We start from the raw sequence: 25,226 nt of genomic DNA, 5'->3' as shown, positions 1-25,226 counted from the left end.
GAAACAGGATAAGGACATCTGGCCTAGATGTTGCTATTGTGTTGATCACGAGGGTGACAAATGAGGATCTCAGATAAAAAAAACTAAACAGATGTTACTTTTGACAGGTATTCAGTTATGTGAGCATATTCTGTCCATCTGTATTTTAGTGATGTTGAGTGCCACTCACTTTCTTGTACCACTAGAATGGTTTATCTCTGTGAGTTCAGTCGCAATATCATAGAAAGATACATGTAGCAAACATGATAATAGCTGCATTTCAGTTCTTCCAGCCCAACCTATCACTTTCCTTTAGGTGCCAATACTATACAATACTATACTATACTAAGAACTGTCCTGCCCCTGTTGTGGATGGATAACAGCAAGACTGCACTGGTACTGGCTTGCAGTTGTATAGCTGGAAAAAAAATTCTGTTTGACAAGACTGCTTGCCTGGTAGTATGCGATATTCCCTCACCCCAACCCAAAGTAGGCTTCTGTAAATCAGGGTCTATAGAGAGTGTCGTGTTTACAACTCCAGTGTTGCAAATGAAAGGCACAAATTTTAATGCACAAATCAAATAAAATGTAAAAGTAGTTTACATATGTTTTTTTTTATAAAATATAGAGCTTTAATTTATTAGTGAGCAACATTAACAATGAGGGAGGGGGGAATCATTCACACAGAGCCATTACAGTAACATCACCTGTGCATTTTGTCTTATTCTGTAACATAGTCTTTCTTAATAAACTAACTGCAAAAAAGGTAAAACAGATAAAACGCTATTTTTAAAATACCAAAAAAAAATGTACAACTTTGTGTTGTAGCTCCGTATTTTACTTAAGTAGTAAAAGTGAGAGCAGTCAGGTGCAATAGTTTCTACTGCTAACTCACTGTAGAACTGAAAAAGCAAAAAAAAACATGGCCCAGTTGCAATGTGCTTTACCTAGTGTAGTTTCTTAGGATCTCTACTCTAGGTCAGGATTGATGTTGGCATGTCACATTTCATTATTCACAATGAAAGCTGAAGTTCTATGTGTCCTGTTATTTCATTAACAGAGTACAGATTTTTTTCTTACATCTACAGTATATACAGTACATATAAATTTCATGCACACAATGAAAAGCCAGCTTCCCAACATTTTGGTATGTGAACACTTTTTTGAAAAAGTCCTGGTATGCATAAAGTATATATATATACACACACACATATATACATATGTAAAGCCAATATGTTGGTCATCTGTTGATGGGAAAACAGGTCTTTTCATCAATAAAAATAATCAATATTGCTGATTTGAAGGGTTCAAGGCTTCCCCAGCTCTATTCCCAGCTCAGCTGTTCTTGTATTTTTGCATGTTCCTGATCAATAAAGAACATTTTATAACTCACTCCACCTTTCCTATATTGTCAGAGATTTACTTTTTCCATCATTTATCCCCCTCCGGTCTTGAAATAGTTTTCTGAGGGTTTGAACGCTGTCCTCTGTTCAATTGGTGCTACTCCCTCATACATAAAATGGCCCAAATCAAGTCTAGTCCACTGAGTTTCTCCTAGATCTGGTGGAAATATCAATATCATTGAGAAATATCGATGGTCTTTAAGGGCAATATGCACAATTCAGGAATTTATAAAAATCGTGAGATCAGGAAAGAGGTTAAGTAACAACAGGCAAAACCAAATCTGAAGAGCTGGAGGTATAAAAATAATATTTTAATTCTAATTTGTACACTTAAACAGGTCAAAGTGAAACAAAAATAAAAGAATCAGAAGGATTAAACCCAGAATTGAGTCCACTCTAAACGGTCCTCTAAGCTTCTTTCTTATAAAAAGAAAACAGCCTAAATAACAACAGATGAAGACGCAACTAAAGATTTAGAGCTTAGAAATTGCATAAAACCATGATAGTGATTTTTTTTTTATCAAGCCTTAAGTTCTCACAGTGTTCCCATGTTTGGAATTATTCCAAAAGAAAATACTAACACCTCAAAGACAAACAGTCATTCACATACATCAGATACGTTTCTTTTTTCTTTCAATTTTCTACAAATATATTGAAGACCAAATTTGATTAAAGGGTTTTGCCTTAACAAAAACCATGAAGGGTGAGAGGAATAAAGTGGGAGCTCTCAAAATTCAGAATGCTATTTTTTATGAAAAAGCAGCCCTAGCTAATTTTGTTCTTGGTAATAATGTACTTGAGCTTATAATTAATAGTCAATGAAATAGTTTGTTAGGAGACGTTCCATCTTTCTCTGAGAGGCACAGATCTGCCTTCTGCTTCTACCAAAACCAGCTCTACTTTAATTAGTTCTGGTTTTTGATACAACAGACACTGCACAACATTAGTGAAAATTCCAACTTTGCATTCCATTTTTCTTTAAATGTTTCTTGAGTCAACTGAATAACATATGTGAATAAAGCTTAGAAAAGACCAAGCTCTCCCCTCCCCCCCCAGTCATTCCCCTTCCCTTTTATTACCAAGCAAAAATCCCATCCACAGTGTTTCAAAACCTCACTCAAGGTTTTGACAGAAAGCTCCGTCCATGTATTTGGATGCAACAAAATTATATATTTTGAAACGCATAGCAACACAATGTTATTATAATATTTTTGTGAATGTACCCAAGTACCAGATATTAATAAGGGGGGGGGGGGGTTGAGTGAAAAAGTACAACATAGTGTAACATCCATTTGTCACAAAATGTACTTTGGTTCAATTAAAATGGTTAAAATCTATTTAAACTAACATACTGGTGCTGGCCTCTACAGTAGCACTAAATAAATAACCAGCTGTGGCATTGATGCTGGTTATAGTACAGCTTTGATGGACTTACTTAACCAGTGTATGAATATCTGACTCTTAAGCTGTGAAATACTGGATATTTCCACACTTGCACCACTGAATCCCAAGGCACAGCATCAGGACACAGCTCTGCCTATTAAAGCTTCTTCTCTTCCCAAAAATTGCTCACCCAGGCATTATAAGATGTTCTCCCAATTACTCATGACCCTTTGGATTTCTGGAGCGATGTGTCCATCACAGCTTTCAGGGAGTTCCTGGTTCCATGTCATCTGGATAAACCCTTCCAACTCTGTCCCACTCCTATTCTCCTTATGAACAAATGCATTGCATCTCAATTTACAAAACCCTTTTATCGATCCATTTGAGACAGGCTTACTATTCATTTTACACTTTCAACTTGACATAGAATTCTTTCTTGTTCTTTTAAAGAGGGTAAAACGCAAGTTTTTATAATAAAATTAATAATAACATCAATAATAACAATAATATTTGCCCAGAAGGTACCTATACACAAAGAGCCTCTCCTATATTTAAGTACAAAGAAATCCACAGAATCATACTATGTACAACCTACAATAAATACTGTTTCATAATTTTTAAATTGTTAAAAGGAACAATTCTTTTAAGATTTAGCTCTCACGTCTGAGTCTTTGACTTTTGGGGGCTTGGCCTCCTCATGTTTGCTGCGCTGGAATCTGATCATCGTGATTCCGGCGATTGCGGGGTTTCTTCTGCTCCTTGAGTTCTTTCCCTCTCATAGCTCCCAACAGAGGGTCTTTGGGACTGGAGCTGCCCAGCTGCCAGTAGTCCTCACAGTACTGGTTGATGAGCCCCATCTCAGGTTGGCTCAGGATCTGGAGGAGGTCTTTGTACTGCCCTGCACTGGGGGTCCAGGGACTGGACTGTAATGGGGCAGCCACGGGGGCTCCAGATTCGGCCAGCACGCTGTTGACCGCCCTGCTGGAAAGCACGATGAGCTGCAGGCGCACCAGCATGTGTTTGAAGTTCTTTTCGGTGGCCGTGCACTGGTACACGCCTGCGTCTGAAGGCTGCAGGGAGCGCAGGAGGAGGCCCTGTTCCGTCTTGAGGATACGTCCATCGGAGCGCATCTGGAAGGAGGGGAAGAACGTGAGAAGCAGCAACAACCCAGACCTCAGAAGCAGAACGCGAGAGGTAATTTCTTTAATGTCACTTTGTAGTCACCAAGTTGGACTGGTTAAGAAATGTCACAGGAGGCTTTGCTTTTCTTCGGATGGATTTAGAAAAGTCCTCATGGGTTAAGAAATGAAATTTGAAGTGGTACCATTACTCAGTCCACTTCTAGAAACAAAAGGACAGTACGTTTATCAGAAATAATGGGAAAACTTTTAGGAAATGAAAGGGAAATAGCTAATGAATTGAAATTAGATTGAGTGTACATTTTCTTACATGTACTCACAAAAATACATTTTCATTGCATTTCTGTCTGATTAGGTTTAATATCATTTTTAAAATTTGGTTAGTTTAACTAGTATAAATTGCAAAATCGTCATGGTTATTTCCAAAACTAGTAAAAGTCTGATACATGTATTGCAGTAAAACAAACTGTATAGAACAAATAAGGGGTGAATGCTTAATCTGGGCTGATGTAGAGCCCCTTTTTCGTATTTTAAAGATGACACATTTTGGAATAGTTAGTAAACCAGTAAAGTGTACAAGTACTACCAAAATGGGAAGGCTAGTAAACGACAAAATTGTAGATAAGATTTGATAAATGCTTTACTGATGACTTCAACTTGGAGAATTGTGGGATGTTACATGCTAGTTCAAAAATGAAACACTGAGACTGTAGTAGCTCATTGTGAAAAAGATTAAGGTACATTTTCCTCATTTAGAATATACATACCCTACATAAAGTGAACATGCTATTATTTTAAAATGACACAATTAACTATGAGCACCTCATTAAGACTACTGTGTATCAGTACAGCTCCCATGTCACAAAAGATTAAATATTCAAAATTCTCAAAAGCCTTGCCAAAGTCAATCCATTGGATTTTGTTCAAGAGTGAAACATGAACCAGAGGACACAAATGAAAACTTGAGAAGTTCTTTCAAAACCGAAAAAGAGAAACCTTTTACCCAAAAGGTTGTGGAAAATCCTGGCTTCTTTTAATAAATGGCTGAATGAGATGCTTGAATCAATTAGCTTATTGCAGTCAACCAAGCTAGATGGGGGCCAATGTCCTCCTCTCATTTGTAACAATAGTTCTATTTTCATCTTCTTTTTATCCCTAAAAATATGAGCCCTTCTTGTCCTGTGTCGTGGGACATATTTTGTGAATGGATGTTTCAAGTCGGGGATGAAAGCAGAACAGAGGAAATATTAAGGAAATGACGGAGCATATGTACATTCATCTTCAAGCAATCCAAAACGTAAATGTGAGCAAACTTCCTTTTTTGTGCTGGAGCAATGACCACCTGTTTAAGTCTTCACAGCCCACAGCAGAACTGTGTTACAGGCACGTTTTTTGTCCATGGATTGCCTCATTGTTCTGACCAAAGCTCTCCACATTAGAGGCCTTGCTCCCAGTGCGTGCGTTGTTATTTTTGGACACGAGCGGAAAGCAAGTGCTTGGTCATGGCAGCCCAAGGTTCAGCAATCAGGGATGGCCATCAGGTTTGTTCTCAGGAAATGTGCCTGGAAATGAGCGGCTTTCATAAATGACATCAGACGGTTATTGGAGCGGAACGGTCCTCCCATAAGGCACAGCACTCCCTTGTTTTCTTGACCACCAAAGATGGTACAGGCACGGGTCCTTTGTTCTTTTTGAGAAAAAGGATATTTTCTTTACCTCCTTTGGGCAATGACTAAGCCACTGTGTAGCTCACGCCAAGGTCTCCTCCTGGCAGTTAACTGTGCCAGTCAGTTCAAAGCCCAGCTTCCTCATTCAGCTGGGAACAGTACTGCTTCCCTCCCTGGTCCCCACCCAAAGTATAATATCCTAGTGAACCAACTCAAGTGTTCCATGTTAATATGACTAATAATATTTCTTAATCTTTTTTTTTAATCAACGGTGTTGATATTATACATTACATACAACTCAATGACTTGTTGAAATCCTTTGTATCCTCTACCTGATGAAGAATACACACTATAGTACAACGAGGTACTGAAGTACATGAGGTACATTCCGAGATGTGCTGCTTTGAAAATGTAGGCCAATAAGAGTGGTAGCATTTATAGTTGAAGGGAACAGTCAGGAGAAATGTGCAAGGCAAGGGATACATTGCTAACCTTTTTAAAAAATTTACAATGCGTAAAGTCTAGACAAAAACACTGTAGACGAATCTATCAATCCTTAAGTCTAGAATTTTCCTTCTTTCATTCCATTTTCTTTAGTGAGTGGGAGAGTTCCTTAACATGTGCTTACATCATTCTGTGGACCTCAGTGCAAGTTATCTATTGTCTGCTGTGTTAAGACTGTTAAGTGCTGAGTGATGTTACCATGTCTTTATTTCTTTGATTAATAATAACCTTCAGCATACAGTTCACAAAGTTCATGCAGATATTGATACCAACAAAAAATGAAATGACACCTTTTTTAATGTCAAGAAGTATCCTTGCAAGAGAGGTGCTCTCTCTCATCATACCAGAATCCAGTCATATAGAGATACAGTATGCTTACCTCTTTCTTTCTCTCACTGTTCTCCTTCTGCAGATGCCATTTGACAGAAGCATGAGGAGACCTGGCCTGGCACTCCAGAAAAGTGCTACTGCCCTCCACTCCATATTGCACCATCTCCAGTGTGCTCTTATTGGCTGAAACACCCACAACAAAGATGTCAGACACATTCAGCCTCAAGATAAATTTAGTCCAGATACTAAGACTATGTGCATCTTTCAGATCAGACGTTCAACTGAGGTCCAGACTCTCAGTGGTCATTAAAGATCCCTGGGCATTTCTCGATAAGAGTAGGGAGTTATGTCCAGGCCAAATTTCCCCCCTCAGCCTTTACCGTGACTTTCAAATTGTCCCAATATGATTGGCTTGCACTTGGCCTGTGATGGACTGGCGCCCCGTCCAGGGTGTACCCTGCTTTGCGCTCTTAGCTTGCCAGGTAGGCTCCGGCTTCCCATTACACCGTATGGTATAAAGCGGTTCGGCAAATGATATGACTAAGACTATCCATATTTTTTATATTTTATTATAATTGCTTTCTGATTGGTGTAATGTATAATGGGGCTCAATTAAACACAGTGTGTGGAAAACAAAGTTCATTGAAGAGTTTCTTCAGGAAAAAGTTTAATAGCTACTTGATTTTGCAATCACAAAACAATGATAAATATAAATGCAAATGAAAACCCAGGCTGAGCATTTCTGAAGATGAACCTTTACAATTATTTAACCACACAAATTTGTGTGATTTTGTATTCCAGTTCTCATTGGCAAAAATTTCAGTAAAAAGCACAAAAGACAAAGTGTGTTACAGTCGATTCTTAACACATGGACTGTTGCAAATGTAGTTTAGAACTGATCGTATAGAGACGGTAGAGAAGACTAACCTATAGACTTGGTTTAAGAAGACTATAGAGAAATCTGCTACATACCATTGGAGTTATAACCCCTGCACTGCCGGATGGGGTTTCCGTATTTCACATCTTGCCTTCTGCTGCGCCTGGAGGGGTTAAAGCAGTAAATATTTCTGAGAAATAAAGTAATGGTAAAAAAATCATTTGGAAGGGGGTCCCATAAGAGGTAATGCTGGGGTTACATAATATAATGACAATGTGTCTAGTTCTGTTTACTTTGACTAATACTATCTTGTATCTGTGTAGCTGAAATTTCAGGACACCTTCTCTCACCACTTGTGCTCTCAGTTCCTCTCAGAGAAGTAAAAAATCCTCTGGAGGTGGCTGTACTGCCCCAGCAAGAGTGTAACATATACAGCCAAAATGTCAAGTGCTATAATGTCTTGCACATGTTGCAATTGAGAATCACAGCACATGTTTTTTCTTCTAAACATAAAAACTCCAACACTGACTATGCGAGTATGACAATGGTTTGGCACAGGCATACAACTTAATTTTACTAGACAGCTTAGGCCTCAACCCAACCTCTCCAGAGAAAACCAAGAACATACTGTAAGACAGGCATCCAGAAAGGCAGAACTCGGGCTTTATTCTTTCTTGTTTACCTTTTGAGTGATGCTGAATACCGTGAGCAGGATTTCCCATCCCAGGCGCAGTAGGGATCCCGGGCCAGGCAGCAGTCGGCACAGGCTTCCCCATAGACATCACAGCGATGAAGGGCCAGGTGAGTTACCCCCGCTGTAGAAGAAACGTACAGCTGTTGCTGTAATAAAAGAACACAGATGCATTAGTAAAGGCAAAAGAACCCCTATATCTTGTGCTTTATTTTGGCAAGCTCCAAATTTCAGTTTAATGACTGCTGTTGTGTAACTGCCCTTGTGTTCATTATCAACTCATATTTGGAAGCATTATTATAATACGTTTGAGTGTTTGTGCAGCCACTCTATATGTACAGTAGTTTGTTCTTTCCCTTTTGTACAGTACTTGCATTGTGTCACAGCTGAAGTTTATACACTCTATGTTCCATTCTTTGACCTTAAATATGAAATTTAGTTTTACAGTAAAAAGGGAAACCTTATTTTCCCCTCTACATTTTCTTACAGTAGTTTTCAGAAAGCCATGTACAAGGTTTAATGGATTTCACAGCAGTAACAATAATTAGCTGGTGTTGTGCAAGATCATAGATATTATGGTTTTACAATGAATTTTCTTTTGGAGAGAACCATTCAGAAAGTTGTGTAAATGACGGAGGCAGCATTTACTATTTCAAAGTGTGTAGGATGTAAAAAAAATGATGGATTTTGAAGCATATAAACACATTTACCCTTTTTGATGAAATTTTCATGGTTGTAATTGGGGTGGGTACCTGGAATATACAAGACAATTCTGTTTGTATACAAAATAGGTTAAAAGCTCTGCACATTCATAGGTTTTTTGTTATCTCATGATAATACAGTATAAAGCATTAGTAGAAATATGCTTATTAACATACTCATTTTAACTTAAATTTAATTTTTTTGTGTGAGAAATGCTGATTTGTGAACAAAATTTGTTGTCAAGGAGAAAAATGTGATTGTAGGAATATATGGTGTTTCAGTTATATTGGTGACCTTGACAAACTTCAGAAGAGCATAATTCTTCCTTTTATTTTATTTAGCCAAGAATATATCCTTGAGGTTGGCAGAATACAAGGCAGTAATAGTTAATAGGGTTTAGTTCTAAAAATACAGCTCAGTGAATCAGTTGTCCTGGATAAAGAGAATCAATTGTTCCTTAAAGTGAATCACAGTTATGAAAACTTTTATATTATTTGGCATATTGTCTGTCATTAATACCCAGATTAGATTAGAATCCAGATAAGATTTGTTCCCTTTCACTTTGACTGTTTCTAAGTATCAGTCTAGTTATAATTAGTTTTAAACACCTGACTGGTTTGTTTCTTTTGTGTAAATTCACTGTAGAATTTGTAAAACAAATAGCCCTCTCTTTTCATGCAAAAAGTAACGCAAAAATGATATGCCTCATAGCCCCTAGGATACATCTGTTTTACATTTGGTTTCAAACCTGTTATTTATAAAACTCAAACATTGGTTAAGCATGAACAAAATATCATCATTTATTAAAATATATCTGCAATGAAAGATTGTGGTTAAATGCTTATTTTCTCATCTGAGCTTTGCATTAAGAAAACTGTTTAATGCCAGACAGTATTTTGGGGTTTTGCAAAACAATGCAGATTGTCTCCTTGCAGATATCACTTAAAAATCATTTTCACAGTAAAGGGTTTTGTCTTCTATGCCTTGGTCATCAAAAGTCAAACTTCAGAGTGTTACTGTAAATATGAAATTCAGCCTAAACCTTTTAGGAATTAAAAAACCGCAGCCTTACCTTGAAAACCTCCACCTCCTCCAGTATGAGTTCCTCAGTCTGCAGATCATCTTTTGGGAGCACAATTACTTTCTGAACAGTGCCTCGATCTGCAGAAGAATGGAAAATGTTGTAAGAGCTACACTGGAGTAGATGCACCTTTCTCTTAAACAGATGATTCCTGTTACTGTACAGTATTTCTCTATCCTATCTCTCATCCTGAATGTTTCTTTTTAGCTCTCACGTGTAGCGTCTTCTTGTATTGTCTTGCCAGCAAACCATACCAGCAAAATTAGCTTCTGCAAATCCCTAATCAAAAACACTACAACTTTAGAAAGCAGTATTATATTCATATTATACAAATATTCTCAACACATTAATGCCTTAATTTAAACCACAATCTGTTGCATTTTCTGATTTTTAATCATAACTTCCAAGAAAACATTTCATTTGACTACAATTAGAACAGAAGCACTTGCTTTGTAGAATACATTACCTTGAATAAAAGCTGCACAAATTCAATATTGCCAGGCTTTTCAAAAAAGAACATTGACAGCCTTTCATAAGAAACATTGGTTGAACAGTCAGTTCAGTTTTAAAGAGTGCAGACAGCTTGACTTTCTTGTCAGATAAAATACATTAGTCTTTTAACTTCTAGATTCAACATGCAAGATCTGACACAAAGGCCCACACTGTACAAATGTAAATTAACACTTTTGTTTAAACTAAACCATGTTTAGGGAGAGTGATGTAATTTCTCTTTAAAGGCTCAATGCAATGTAACAAAAGACATGGTGGGCATGAAAACTGCAAACACTAGAATAATGGATATATTGTAGCCTCTTGTTCCCTAAAGGCATTTGCAAAGACTCACATATGCTAAAAATGCTTATTGCTAATTGTCCACATTGAATTTAAAAAAGTGAAATCCATTCATACTCTTCAAAAATGTTAATTATGAGTAAAAAATAAAACTCCTATTATGGTTTGCAGTATCAATCTCCCCTAGGCTGCCCTGGGCAAGGAGCATTCAACCTCTCAGTCAGTCTGTAAAAGTCAAGTTAATCCCCAGGATCTCAACTGCTCTGTCACATCAGAGCCTGGGTGCAGAGTTGGACTGTCAGTTCTTGTTTTAAGGTAGATTATATTATAATTTCACAAGGGCTTCGGTTGCTTAATGGCTTGAGTTTGAGATACAATGACTCCAGCTCTTGTTGCTACGGGGCACAAGTGTTGTGCACCAAGATATGCACAGTTCAGAGATATTCTAAATTAGAGATATTGGTTCTGTTTTTAAAAGGTGAGTACAATGTTGCTTAATAAACTGATATTTAAAAGGACCACCTTATCTGTCATAAGTTAAAAGGTCAACAATCTCTATCCAGTTTTCATTAACAGGATGTTTTCTTTTAATCATCAGATACTGATGGCTTATTTTAGTAGTCCAATGTGCAGACCTAGAATTGATGTAACATGCATATTATTGTTGAATACACTTGAATAAGTTGACTGAAACACATATGCTTTTGGTGCTATCGACTTCTTTGGCTTTTTCAGGGTTTACCAATACTACAGTATGTTAAGTGAGGTAGAAATCTGGCAGATGCAGTCAACAGTGACTACTCCTAACTGGTCCGAGCCTTTTGGTTCCATGGCATAGCGTTCTAGTCCCTGACAGCAAAAAAAAACTTAATAACTTAACAAAGAATCAAGTGTTTTAAATCAGTATCTAAATGGCAGTGAAGACCAGAGTGACATCTTTTACAAGCTGTATCTGTGAACTCTCTGAAATTAGACATTTGAGATGGAGGCTGTTTTCCCCAGCTGTGGCTCCTGGCATGGAGACTAGCACCAGCTGGGTGAATTAAAGACCTCGTGTCAGGAACGAATTGAATTGCGATGCCCTTCATTTTGACAGTTGTTCGCCTTGTTTAATTTGTCTTCAAACACACCCTACTTTCAGGCCAATACAAGTGAACAAGGAGTTTACCTGCAGCCGCAGGATGGCATTCGTTTTGGATCACTGAGGGTCAGGCATTTTAAATGGATTATGTCATCATTTCGTGATTTCTAGGTGACCAGTCCCTGTACTGGAGAGCCACAATGGTGCAAGTTTTTTTTTTTACTATTAAATTCAATTTCTGATCACCTTCATTGGATTGCGCTAGATTTGTGCAGTCACGTTAAGAGATAATCAGAATGAAAACGCCATCACCCTGTAGGTCTAAAGGACAACGGCTGGCCATTCCGGACTAAACTGAATCAATTAATTCAATAACTTGATGTTCATTCATGTGTTCCAACTCATTAAATGCTTATGATTTAATGGTAACCTTTATAAATAAATCATAAATCATTGTGGCTTTCCAATTCTGGTTTGGTCACTTTTGGATTGTGTGTTCTCATATATACATATATTTTACTTAAGCCCATTTTGGGAATAAAAGTAATGAAAACTTTTAATAATTTTAAATTGATATGGAGGTAAAAAACTTACCAGTTCCCAGGAAGAGCACTTCATAGCTCCCATCTGCTGCAGTGACTTGGTCCACAGTGATTGTGGTGAACTCATAATCCACGTTGGTTCTCACCACTAGGGGGCGCTTGTGCACTGGGTACACGGCATTGTACATGGTGGGATGGTTCCGCATGAAGTTAATCACCTCGTCAGGATAATCCTTGGTGGATTTCATGTTAGGAGTGAAGGTTCCTCCTGGGCACTGCAGATCAGACCATGTAGACTGAACTTAGAACACCAGATCTCTTAAGGATTCAATTTAACATTCCTTTTTCAAACACAAGACAGAGCTCCAAGCTAACAAGGGCTGCAATTTAATTGGTTTCACCCTTAGGAGAACTCTTGACATTCCCACTCCCCAACTCCACTACTGATTTGGAACCCACAAAGTAGACAATGATTCAAATGACATTTTTAACAACAATTTTCCAGTGTTGTCTATCCACTGTATTTAATGAGCTATAAAACTTCTCCACATGCTACTCCACATAGCACAAATAAAGAAGCTGATGGTACTTAAAGAAAACAAGTTTTCATTTGAATCTTTGGCACAAATGGACCCTTTTGCAGCCAACCTGGAGGAAACAAGCTAAAAGTTGGATGAGTGTAACAAATGAAACCCTAAAACCGAGTCATGGGTTGCCAGTGCTGTATCCTTGGATAGACAAAGGGCTTCTGTTTCAAAAAAGCAAAGCTTTAAAGTTCCAAAACCTGTCTGGCATTGACTGTGCACTAGTGAGATCATTGGAGGTCTCATATCATTTAAAATTCACAGCTATTTCATTTTCATGTATAGCACCTCATTATGTTAAAAATAAATCCTAGTGAGATTTATACCTTCCTATTACGGGGCTGAAAAGGAAAGAATGATTTAAGTTTGGTTAGTGTTAAATACTTTTTCAAACATGTTGAGCAACTGTGAGATAACTGCAACAAAGCACAAAAAGGAGGAGTGTATATACAGTAGGTTGGCCCTGTGTAACAGGTGGGGGGTGTTACAAATGTCTCTATGGAGATGACGGACATTTTCCACAGGTGTGGAAGAGATGATAGAAAACCTGGACAATTTTACAAATTTAACAATCAATGAGTTGATGACAACGAGGTCAAGATGGCAGGAAATAGTGAACTCACTGTCCCAGGTCGAGGATAAGGGATCTTCCCAGTGTAGGCTACCCATTGGTAGTTGGGTCCCTCTTTGTGAGCAAATGGTCCATTGAACACCATTCGGATATCTGCCATCGAGTAGACGCATACTGCTGAACCTTTGAACACTGACCTGGAAGGTGAAACCACAATGCTTTCAGTGTGTGCTGGGGTAACTGATCTGTTATAAAAAGCACAACCATTGTTTTCTGTGTCTTTCCACACGCCATTCACTGACGACAGGAAAATAGGTCAGTGCTCATCTCTCACAGAAAGAGATAAATACAAGCTGAGCAGTCCATTCAGAACAGAGCATAAATATGTATAATGATTTCACAAAACATCTCTATGAGAAACCTTTTTTCATACTTTCTCAAAATCAATTACCGTGTCAATAATCACTGCTGGTTTACTTTTTTTTTGATACCCAGGCTTATTATACACGACACCTGATGGCTTGCTGTTAAAGATATCCTAAGGTGAATAGCTTATTCACAGGAAGCTCACCTGTGGTTTGTTAGAGATTTCTTTTTGTTCTATGTACTGTAGTCTTTTATAAAATAGGTTTTGCTTTAATTTCTAACTGCATAGCTTAACTTAACAGTGTTTTATTCATGAACTGCAAATGTAATGAGTTTATAATGTAAAATATTACTTTTAAAAGTACACATACCACTGCATATTTAGCGATCCATTTATTTATACACTCTTGAATTCATTTTCAGCCAAAGCAGAGAACAATAGTCAATTCAGTGTCAACTTCTGGGAAACAAGATCTCTTGCATGATGAGTTTGTAAACCCTCAATTCATATCAGATGCCCAGATATTTAAGACAGTTCTGGAAATTTCTTGTCTGCCTTCTTTGATCCTTCTATTTTCTCCATTTTCAGCAGTGTACCATGTATTTTTTCATCTGTCTTCTGTTACCTTTGCAGTTTTCAAACTGGCCCACATGTCTTCACATGATAGTTAGATTACTTAGGTTTTGATGAAACCTGCGGTCTGTTGTATAACTGAAGTTTGTAGTTAAACAGTACCGATAAATGTGTTTATTTCTGTTACCTTACATTCTGATTTCGGGCATAAGGCTACTGTAGACTTGTTGCCTATAATCCTGTGTTTTGGAATGTCTGGTGAATGATATCTTCCCATATATCATTTAAAGTCTGATATGGAAGAAGCACCTATAAAGATCTTACACGGAAATCCCATATCAGCTCTGGGATAATAAGTAAGGCTCACATCCTGATACAGATGTCTACTGCCTAAACATAAACCAGAAGTCCTCAGGTAAAAAAAGCAAAAAGGCTGTCGTAGAAGTGCACTCAGTTTAGCTAGGAAACCATGAATCTAATTGAGTGTTCAATCTAAAGGCACTAAATATCCATCAACTACAGACTCAATAACTAATCAATACAGGTATTCAGGTCTAGTAGACTAGTCTGCCTGGAATACCTGAAATTGACCAAATAAGGATGCGTAGAAAGGATACTTGTTTTAATTTTTTATATTTTATTTTAAGAAATTAAGCTTAATTTATTGAAATACATGAAACCCTTGACATTGATGTCAGGGTTAGCAACTTAAAATCCAGAAGTACTTGTTCTTTGTTGATTGATTTGAAGACCTACTTACAGCACTTAATCAACCTAAAAAACCCAGAGAAGTCAGTCCCACTAGGTGGCACTTGCCTGCCCACTGCAGCCTCAGAGTGATCAAACTAGGGTTAAAATGGGGTTGAAACCAAAAACACTGAGGGTACAGTCAAAAAACTGCAACCATCTACTTCTGCAACTTAAGACAACATAGAGGGATACTTGTCATTTGGTCTTTCCAAACAATTTCACTGCCGGTCTTTAATACAGGCAGCACTTTATATTATACATTGATCCTGATAATTAGAATTTAAATAATTAGTGCACCGATGGTAACCAAATTGATTCTACAATGTGAAAATAGTAGATTTGTAAGAGTCACAGAAATTTAGTAGCCTACACAAATAAACAAACTCTGATTTCATCCACAATATACATATTTTAATGCAATCCCTGATCCCCATCACGCATGGGGTTCAGAGGGTTACCCGCGCCTGTCGACAAAGGGTAGACACACGCTGATCCATTCAGTGTGGCGCGTGTGCAGCCCCGGACATCGAAGGGGCATCACAGACCTGTTATTGCTCCATCTCATGTGGCTGAACGCCACTAGTCCTAGGTCCTTCAGAGACTATGTTTAAGGCTAATGCTTAGAAACGTAAACTACTTTAATCATTATCCTGAGGCACTCTGGAAAAAGTTGATTCCTGCACACTGTGTAAACACTCTGTAAATTCATCAGAGAAACAAGGCGGTATGACAACCATTGAAAAGGCATTTGTTACCATACCAGTGGGCGTTTTAAAGCTTGGAATGTTCAGTCCATTTTCAGTGTTCACGGGTGATATCATGCACACAGATTCCTGTGTAACCCAGAGCTGGGAGAAAATTTCCATTGATAATTTAGAAGAAAGCACAATGGCAACTCACCCTGATACAGAGAAGACGCCGTAGATGACTGGATTTTTGGTGTCCTGGGTCTGTTGTATGTAGACGTCTCCTGACACACAAAAAAGAACCACATAAGGTGATCTATGTTATTAGGTGACAATACTGATGTATCACTGAGCTCATTTTAATCCAGACTACACAGATACTGCATTATTTCTGGCCTTGGGTAACACAAGATTGGGTAGAGAGTTAGGGATTTTAAAATCTAGAGAACTGAGATTGTCAGCCTAGTAGGACTGTAAGGATTACTGGAAGAGATACTCCATCAGCATGCAGTCAGCGCTTGAAGATAAATGAACCAGTGAGACCATGTCTTTCTTCCAGGGAGTACCAGTTACAGCCCAGCATCGCACTCCCAAGTGAAGCCTGGCACTAGGCCCCAGAAGAAAGTACTAGAGAATAATTTCCAAAGAAATGTGTTAACCGCTCAGGCAGAAAAGCAAAAACAGAGTGAAAAGGGAGCACAATGTCATCATAAAAAAAATGGAAAAACAGCAAAGCATAGCTGTAAACCCTGATTTCAGCACATAGTCATCCTCTCCAGTTGTGAGTCCAGGGAAATGGGAACAATCCTATTTTGCATACAGCAATCATTTATATATGCAGACATTCTTAAAGTAACACACAACTAACAGGCTTATTACATGCAATTTTCTGAACAGAATAGATACAGGATTATAAGCATTTTGAAAAATGCCTTGTAAAAATTATGCAGAAAAGAGGTTTTTCTTGTCTATGCCCATATTCTCATCCCCTAAAAATGTGGTATCTCTATATGTACAGTAATTAGGTTATTATTGTAATTATATATGTAAACAAAGGCATTTTGGGACCAACAGTAATAAATCAGACATACATTACAGTATTTTGTCTGCTAGTTTAAAATTGTAAACTAAAAAAAACAACAGACTGTCAGTTTATTGAGACTTTTCCCTGAAAATTAAACTAGCTCTCTCAGGTAGGACATACTGCCATTGTAGTATGACTGGTAAACATTGAACATATGATCGGTGGTCCTTTAACCTGAAAATCATGTGTTCTGCCAAAAATGTGTTGCCATAAGCACACAAATACTGATGGCATTCTTTTTTTTTTACCATGGTAGTGTTTGCAAGGTAATTATGTTTGACGGTGAAATAAATTTAAAATACAGTTATAGTGTAATTGTTTCAGTTTATCTCCACTGTAGCATTGGTTTTTACATTTGGGAAATAGATGGTCCATCGCATTAAAAAATCATCAATGAATATGAAATAGTAAAGTCTAATCTGTTTTGAAAATATTTTGGTTGTGACAATAGTAAGCCAAATTTGATTATACAGGGAACAAACATCCTCCACAAACTTTCCTAGTTAAAAGGTTAAGACAATCGACTGTAGTCAGACTCACAAGACAAATTCCCATCAATTCATGTAATGTAAAGAAGACATGCTTGTAACTTCAGTAATATGAAAAAAGGTAATCCAGGGATAAAAATGAAGACATATCTTTACCCTGTACCCTTATATCAAGTTTCGAAACTTCCAACTTCAGGGTTCATAGTTTACAATTCAAAGTTTTTTTTTTACTGACTGATATTAAATAACAACAGCAAAATTACAGCAGAACCAGCAATAACAGCACAATACAATACAAATAATTGTGTGTATTTATGCACATTAAATAAAAAATGTTAAAAAGAGCGTGAAACTGATATTAATATTTCTTCCACATTACTGTATTGTTCTGTTAAAATGATCCTTTTATACAAAAAAAATGCTAACTTTGTACAGATGCACTTTTAAGATCAATCCTAAGTCTATATTAACTAATTCCAGGCCACCATGGGCTCCTCCATGAGAAGCCTCAGCTTTAAACCACTGAAAAGACTCACTTTCTATTTCCTGGATTGTCTGCAGTAGAGGAAACAAGAAAGCAGAAAAATGAAATATGGTTCATAGCGAAGGTTTCAGGCTCATGTACAAGCTGAATTATATTTAGGATGTTGTAAAAAAGAAGCCTTGAAATGAGTTTTCAGATAACCATCATTATTAATAGAACATATCATCCAGAGTGAAAATTCGTGGGTGTTGAGTGAGAGCATCAGGTCTGTCCGGCAATCTCAATTACATTGGTGTAACAGGAAGAAGATTGACCGTTTCAGGCAACTTGTCAGGGAAGTGAGCATCAGAGATCTCTCCTAGCTGATAGTTCCCAATTTACTTCTCCCAGTACACAATCATACTTTCTGACCGTGTCCTTTCAAGGGGATTCAAAGACTCCTATATTAGATAGATACCAGAAAGCCAAATTGTCCTTGAAATAGGTTTACGCCTTCTCCCAACACTCAATAACCAACTAAGTTGTTTCTAAATTGCACTATTTGTTTACAGATTTCCACATTCCACACTACAGGTTTATATCTCTTTAGCCCGATTTTCACCTCCATTTATCCATAAGGACCCACACAACCCCTTTTTCTTGTTCTGCGGATTCTCATATTACTGGTCTCTACCTCATTCCTGCACATACCGTAAGGCTGCTCCACAGCTGAAAAGTGAATATACTTTGTCTTAAACTTTACCTGTTTCCTTGCAGCTCTCCTACTTAAGCTGCTCCTCACTCTAGCCTACATACACACATACATATGTAGGGTGATACACCAGGTCAGTCTGCCCCTAATTTAATGTAATATTTGTCTTAAAACACCTTAGTTCAACTGAGAAAATCATGAGCTCTAACTGCAGATTTTGTGGGGTACAATCCCAAAAAATCTGAAACTTTGAACAAGCACGTACTTATATACTATAATAAAACAGCTTTTTTTATTTGCTCTTTACTAAACAACTGCATTATAGTTTGAAACTATCCACTATATAAAAATCCACTGCAGCTTTTACTTGATAAATTTAATTTTAGATATTGTTAAATTCCATCATTGCTAGGTTGGATTTGTTTTACTGCATGAGCTCAAAATGTTCTCATGCAGCCGTGAAACTCAATACATTGTGAAAATATCTAACTTGCCACATGAATAGAAGTAAAACCTAACATATTTGACCAAAACATATTGTACAAAGCAATGCTTAATTCAATTCCCTTAACGACAGGTCAGTGAGAAGAAAGTATATACTGTAGCTTTTAGCTTTTAGACAGGCGTTTGTCTTTGTGTTTGTCCCTTACTCTTGTTAGATGATGACACTAATCTGGGCAGAAAAGTATCTGCTTGGCTGCACTGACTGCAGCTGAAAAGTTGCTGGCACTGTGTTAGAAGCCTCTCCATTCTCTCTACGGGTATCATGGGATTCTGGCTATCTTGATGTTATTTATAAGAATTTATAAGAATCTCTCAAGTGCTAGGATCCATGGTGCCGGGGGGGGGGGGCTGGGGGTGTTAAGGTTGTGGACTACTGCCGACAGTCAAAGCCTCATTGCAGTGTAACTTTCTAGCTTCTTGTCCACATTTTAGGGTCCTTAAGTAGAAATGTGGAAAGGGGGACAAGTAAAGGGATTTTGGCGCAGTGGGGAATTGTTATGCTTTGTCTTGTCCTTTGGTATGCTTGAAAACTAACAAAAATAAATACATTTTTTCCCCACCACAAAGATAGACGCCTCTGTTAATTAAGCTGAAGAAAGTTGTTTCCAAAATTCTTTTTTTTAAAAAAAGATTTTGGTATTGGTTTACTCATTGTCCCAAGTGCAAGCAAAGAGAAACCGACTGAAGTAAAAAAAAAGAATGTCGAAGTATGATATAATAAATACTTCCAGATAGGTTTTGCCATTAGTGAATTTGTTATTGTTGCATAAAGTATTGTTGCATTAATTTCTGAGAAGAGAGACAGGTAAAGCGAGTGGGGAGGGGCAAGAACAAGAAAAGGAATTAACATTTGGCAAACAAAACAGAGAAATTCATAATATATCTGACGCCAGCTTGACAGACCTCTGGGCTATAGACGGAAAGAAAAAAGAATAAAAAGGAAACTTGGAATGTGCTACATTATTTAGTTATCTTAGGATTTCTTTTGGTGTGTCCAAACAATGATAAATTCTAGCTTTGCTAGTACTTGTTTCCTTTCACCCTAAACAGCTTTAAAAAACAGAGGATTAAACCTGTGGACAACTGGCGGGTAGGTCTTTGAAATCTATTCCTACAGAATCACATGAATATGCATCTAAATTATCATTTATATTTTACATTAACTGGACTCTTTCCATCAGAGCCAGCTTTGAAAATCAACTTTTTCATTTTATTGTTGCGGTGATAGAAAAGACAGCTACTTTAAATTAAGTGAAAGTCTTTGATAGCTTGTGTCATAGTGGTGATTTGTGTTTCTGGAACCACATCTATACAAACTGCGTGCCAAGTCTTTATTTAATTTTGCAGCCTTTGTCATAATTTCATTTTGAGTGTACAGTATCTAATCCAAATCGGGAGAAGCACAATGTCCATGTTTTCGGTTCTTTACAAAACCTCAGTCATCAACCTTCACAAATACCCATAATAATAAAATCAAAATACTGAAATGCACAGAGAGAGACAGTGGAGGAACGCCGTTAAAGATGATAAAATTGAATCCGTCATGGCTAGCTTGATCTGTCAGATGAGATCAGATCTTACATTTAAAATAATTATTACTGCATCACTGCTGTAAAAACAAACAAAAATGAAAACATCTGCAATGGTGATATGGGAAAAAAAAGGACAACATTAGACAAACCTCCAAATCTAACTCCAGCATGATAGAATTCTATACAAATATCTTTGTATCTTAAGGACTGAGATTAAAACGCAGCTTATACATGCAAGTCCAAAATGATCCAAGCTCAAAATTGCTTTCCCCTCCTGCTTTTGTAAGCAATAAAAACTAACTATACACATTTTTTGTTTCCTTAAAAAGAAAGAATTTATTTCTTCTGGAATGCTGCCCATTCTCAATCACAGCCTTTCCCCAGCAAAATCTGAATCAAGTTGATACTTTCTAGCCGTCTCTCGCTGCCTGTTCGGGCACATTCGGCAGCACTGCCTGAATCAACTAAGCTCTAATAGTGGCGTCCTGCAGACAGGCTTATTCTCTTTTCCCTCTGGGGTCCTTTCTGACACCATGCTATTACCACTTGCCTGGATTAACTCCTGCCTGGCTACCCCTGTCTCGAAGGTCGTGAAGTTTATGCAAAATGCATGTGCAAACTGACAATTTCCTGTGGGAAAGCACAGTAGCACTTTAACTTCACGTTACAAAAGACAGCAATGTTGGCTTTTTTAGGACATAGGCTAAACATAAGTGAAAATGTTGAGTTAAGGAGAAAACAACACATTTTTCACACAATGTTTATTTACGCTGCTTTCCAGTAATATAAAATAAGCCCTATGAATTTCAGCTCAATCAATTCTTCTGAAGTTTAAACTAAATTGGTAAAAAAATATACAATCCTTCAACGATTTAATATTAGTATTAGTGGGCCAGAGTAGTTCTTAATATTTGTATATATTCCAAAAGAGTAATACAGTATATGCAACTGTACACCAAACACGCAATGCTTCACCATGTGCACACTCTAGGTTCTTGCCTACAACCCTCGTCCCATTTGGAGTCTCAGCCAACAAAATAACTTTTTAACTAAAAGTTAGTATTGGCAACCAGTGGTGGGTTAGTGTAGTGGGTAATTATCTAGACTCTTGACTGACAAGTTGTGGGTTCAAATCCCCACTGGAGACACTGCTGCCGTACCTTGAAAGAGGTACTTTAGCCTTGCAGCTACAGACCACCCAGCTGTGGATTTGGGGACCAGCATTGTTGGGGGCCAAGCCCTGTTCTGGACTGGATGTCCTATCCAGGGGTGAGTCATGTGCGCTCTACTCTGCTTAACACTACAGAAACCAGCATGAGCTCTGGCCTAATGAGTCACTGTGACTCTGTGATGGACTTCACCTCTTTTACAGTGTGTAATTAATTTTCCTTTCTTCATGTCAAAGAACACTTACACGGAGAATCTTTAAATTCTTGCAAGTCCTGTTGCTCTTCTGTGGGCCAGATAATGAACAACTCAAAATGTGTAGGTTTATAGAAAATTACAGGATATACTGTATCTGACATATATATTGTATCTGACATATGTATTTACTGATTGTATTGTATGTATTGTATTATTATTATTGTATCATTCGTTACACTGTGGCTGTGTTGTCTGTGTTAAGCTGCTGTTGCACTGCAATTTCCCTCACAGGATCAATAAAGTATCTATCTATATGTTCTTTGCCAAAATGGAAGATGACTGTACAATAGTGAGAGCTGTATAAGACAATCAATTAATACCATGCAGGTCAAATTGTCAAGCTGAGGCATGTTTGAGAAAATCAGTCTTTTTCTACCTCCTTCTACAAATGTAACTGTGAAGTTGCTTTGACTGGCAGCACAGGACTATCATGCTAACCACGGTGCTCTGCTGGGACTTCTGATATGTTGCTTTGAAATGGTGGGCTGCATCTGTTCATTAACAGCTTTCTAGGGATCACACTAAACTGCAGAGATACAATTTATTCCATCATGATTCAATGAATCAGTGCATTTTCAAATCAGTACCTGTGCCAGGTTTAATCCACCCATCAGAGGTAGTCCCTATAGCTGACCTTTGTAAATGAAGACTCAATTAAATCAAAATAGGCACATTTATTACAGTGTGCTGTAATCACCTGCTCAGATTCTGGAATTAAAAGTTTTCACAGATCATTCCAATTTAGGTGGCCCACACACTTTTGCTATATTGTGTTACGCAAGCTTACAAACACCAAGCAGATAGAACAAAGCTTGGTGTCTGTGGCACAGCAAACACAGTGCACATTTGGGGCTTTAATAAGAAACCAAATTCATTATGGTTCATCAGACTCAAACACACTAATGGGATTTAAAGTTTCATGCTGTGAATAGGCCAAAGAGTGAATAAACAAAAGACTTGTGAGCCTCACCTAAGAATGCTTAATACAGCACTTAAATTATTTCAGTACAATAATTTGCAACATTCCATGTGGTTTTACATATGCCCTTTTGTGCTAAGCACATTCCAAAGTACCAGCATCTACAACTAAAACTTTATACATTTTTCTAAACCAACATGACATGACAAATATGTCTTTTGGCACCTACGTCTGAGTTTTACATTTAGTAAACTGAAATTACAATTACACCATCATACAATATTAAGGGAGTATAAACTCAATTTCAAATGAATAAGAGGAAGGCAGAATTCCTACACAAGTACAAAAAACACTTTGTGAATTACAATCACTATGTCTCAACACCAGCTGCCACATAATTGTCACATTTTGGAAATCACTTCATTTGTTTACAAAATATTAATCTGAAAGTTGCATACAGCAGCCAAAAACTGATATACTGGCATAAGACTTACTTAGCCATGTAGCTAAAGTGTTTAATTATATTAGGATAGAAAATCATCATAACAAAATAAAAGTAAACAGAAGGTGTAAACAAGCACTTTTGAAGCCAGTGTCAGGAATGGATGTGCCCATAGGACTATACTTTCAAATCTAACATATTTTTCTGGAGCATGACTAGCCATATATTAAACTCTGAGAGTCAGTTAAGCTCTTCCTGAACCACATTCTGCAAGTTCTAATTTAAAGCAGGAATGGAAATAAGATAGCAAAGCACTACCCTAGAGATGCAAATGAATCAGAAATTCCTCTTTAGGAACAGAACACATTCTACGTAAGGCCTGGCAGTAACAGCTAGACATATAACTTTCAGTCTTTTAAGTGTTTCCAATCACCCTGCTTTCCTACAAAAAAGGGGAGCTATACGTTTCAAGCTGCTTGAGACAACATCTCTAAAATATGTGTATGTGATTCTCATTACTATCTGCTTGTCAGTAGATGCTCAAAGGTCTAGGTTGACATTGTGAAATGAAGTGTGTTATTTGGTGTTACCTTGGGGGAGATGTTCAGAATGGTAAACACCATTCTCGCCATCAGAAGGTAAGTATGGTGAAGTTCTAAAAAGGGGGCACTACACTTGTTACAGTTATGAGGAGGGTGAAGTTGGGGGCAAAATAGAGGACAACCTGAAAACAAACACTGTTCGGCATTTAGTACCCCCCACTTATCCCTCAGCTGATCACCATTTGGCAGCAGGCCCAGATAAACGAACAAGTTTCAGACCAGCTGGTGGAATTTCAGCCTTTTGGATCCATTCATTCAAATTCTCCTCTGGGGATGGAAGAGAGGGAGCAAGAAAATACCAGGAGAAGGGAGTGGGGAGGGCTGTGAAAGGCACGATCACAGACATTTTGTGCAGTTGGATTGATTTGGCCTCTGCGTGATCCATGTGTGCAATAACAAAACAAAAAGTGATCTGGTAGATGTGTCAGTTCTTTGTAACGTGATACAAAAAAGAAAAAAAAAACCTCACTCTATTTCCCTTGAAAACCTTATTTCCTGTTTCTCCTTCAGGGCTACAATTTTAACCTTCAAAAGCCCATTTAAAAGACAATCCAGTGCATGACAGATCTGGGGTTACAGTGCTGTACTAAAGGAAAACTTTACTAAGTACTAAAGGAAGTAGGAAGTACTACAGTACTAAAGGAAAACTTTAGTTCCTGTTGGTCATTGTTGACTTTATGTTCAAACGTTGGTCATGCCCTGCTTGATCTCAGTGAAAGCTATATTGCAGAATCAAAATATAGTTGTGGGGATTTTCTTTTTATAAGAACACAAGCACATAAGAAAGGTTACAAATGAGACCAGGCTCATCTAGCCTTTTTGTAGTTAGTAGCTGAAAGAAACCTGGGTATTGGCTTCAACAACATGGCTGACATATCAACAGACTTTCATGTAAAGAAGCAGTCATTATAATTGATCTTCCAATCAGAAAAAGGAGACAGAACATAGCCATAGCAATTCATACAGAAAGAAATCAAGAAAATGATATTGAATGATAAAAAGTGGATACTTCTTTTCCAGCACAATGTACCACAACACTGGCTCTAGTGAGGCCTTTCACATTGTTTCTGCTTGTTGTTATTCAGACAGATTAGAGTGGCTAAGCCAAAGCAGTAAAAGAGGACTGAGCTGGATGCTGGAAACAAATTGTTAGCAGCACTCCTGTTTTTCCAGTACTAGACACATGAAGCACATGATCTGTGTGCCAGTTTGGGAGCAGTGCTGTTTGGGTAATATCCAAAGTATTTAAAAATGTGCTCAAAAGTTATCAAAATAATGATACATCTTTCATTTTGCTATATTGGATTTTATTTTTAAGAAATGCCTTAGGCCTTAGCTGTAATTTCTGAAACA

The 25,226-nt window shown here is 37.6% G+C and overlaps 1 protein-coding gene across 2 annotated transcripts in view; it reads right to left on the bottom strand.

The window, feature by feature from the left end:
* Window positions 1-587: 587 nt before the first annotated feature.
* The window catches only part of LOC148835254 (semaphorin-3F-like), a 105,627-nt gene continuing 80,988 nt past the window's right edge, over window positions 588-25,226 (bottom strand). For both annotated transcript variants that reach the window (XM_088916113.1, XM_088916114.1), the window contains 9 exons: window positions 15,917-15,986; window positions 13,379-13,523; window positions 12,224-12,446; window positions 9,748-9,836; window positions 8,684-8,725; window positions 7,965-8,122; window positions 7,378-7,445; window positions 6,455-6,588; window positions 588-3,895 (listed from right to left, as the gene is read on the bottom strand). In XM_088916113.1, coding sequence (XP_088772239.1) covers window positions 3,461-3,895; window positions 6,455-6,588; window positions 7,378-7,445; window positions 7,965-8,122; window positions 8,684-8,725; window positions 9,748-9,836; window positions 12,224-12,446; window positions 13,379-13,523; window positions 15,917-15,986 — 1,364 coding nt within the window. In that variant the 3' untranslated portion in view covers window positions 588-3,460. The remainder of the gene's footprint in view (window positions 3,896-6,454; window positions 6,589-7,377; window positions 7,446-7,964; window positions 8,123-8,683; window positions 8,726-9,747; window positions 9,837-12,223; window positions 12,447-13,378; window positions 13,524-15,916; window positions 15,987-25,226) is intronic.

Source organism: Atractosteus spatula, chromosome 5, assembly GCF_055471065.1.
Source record: "Atractosteus spatula isolate fAtrSpa1 chromosome 5, fAtrSpa1.hap1, whole genome shotgun sequence".
Lineage (NCBI taxonomy): Eukaryota > Metazoa > Chordata > Actinopteri > Semionotiformes > Lepisosteidae > Atractosteus > Atractosteus spatula.
This window is presented reverse-complemented; position numbering and strand designations above follow the sequence as displayed.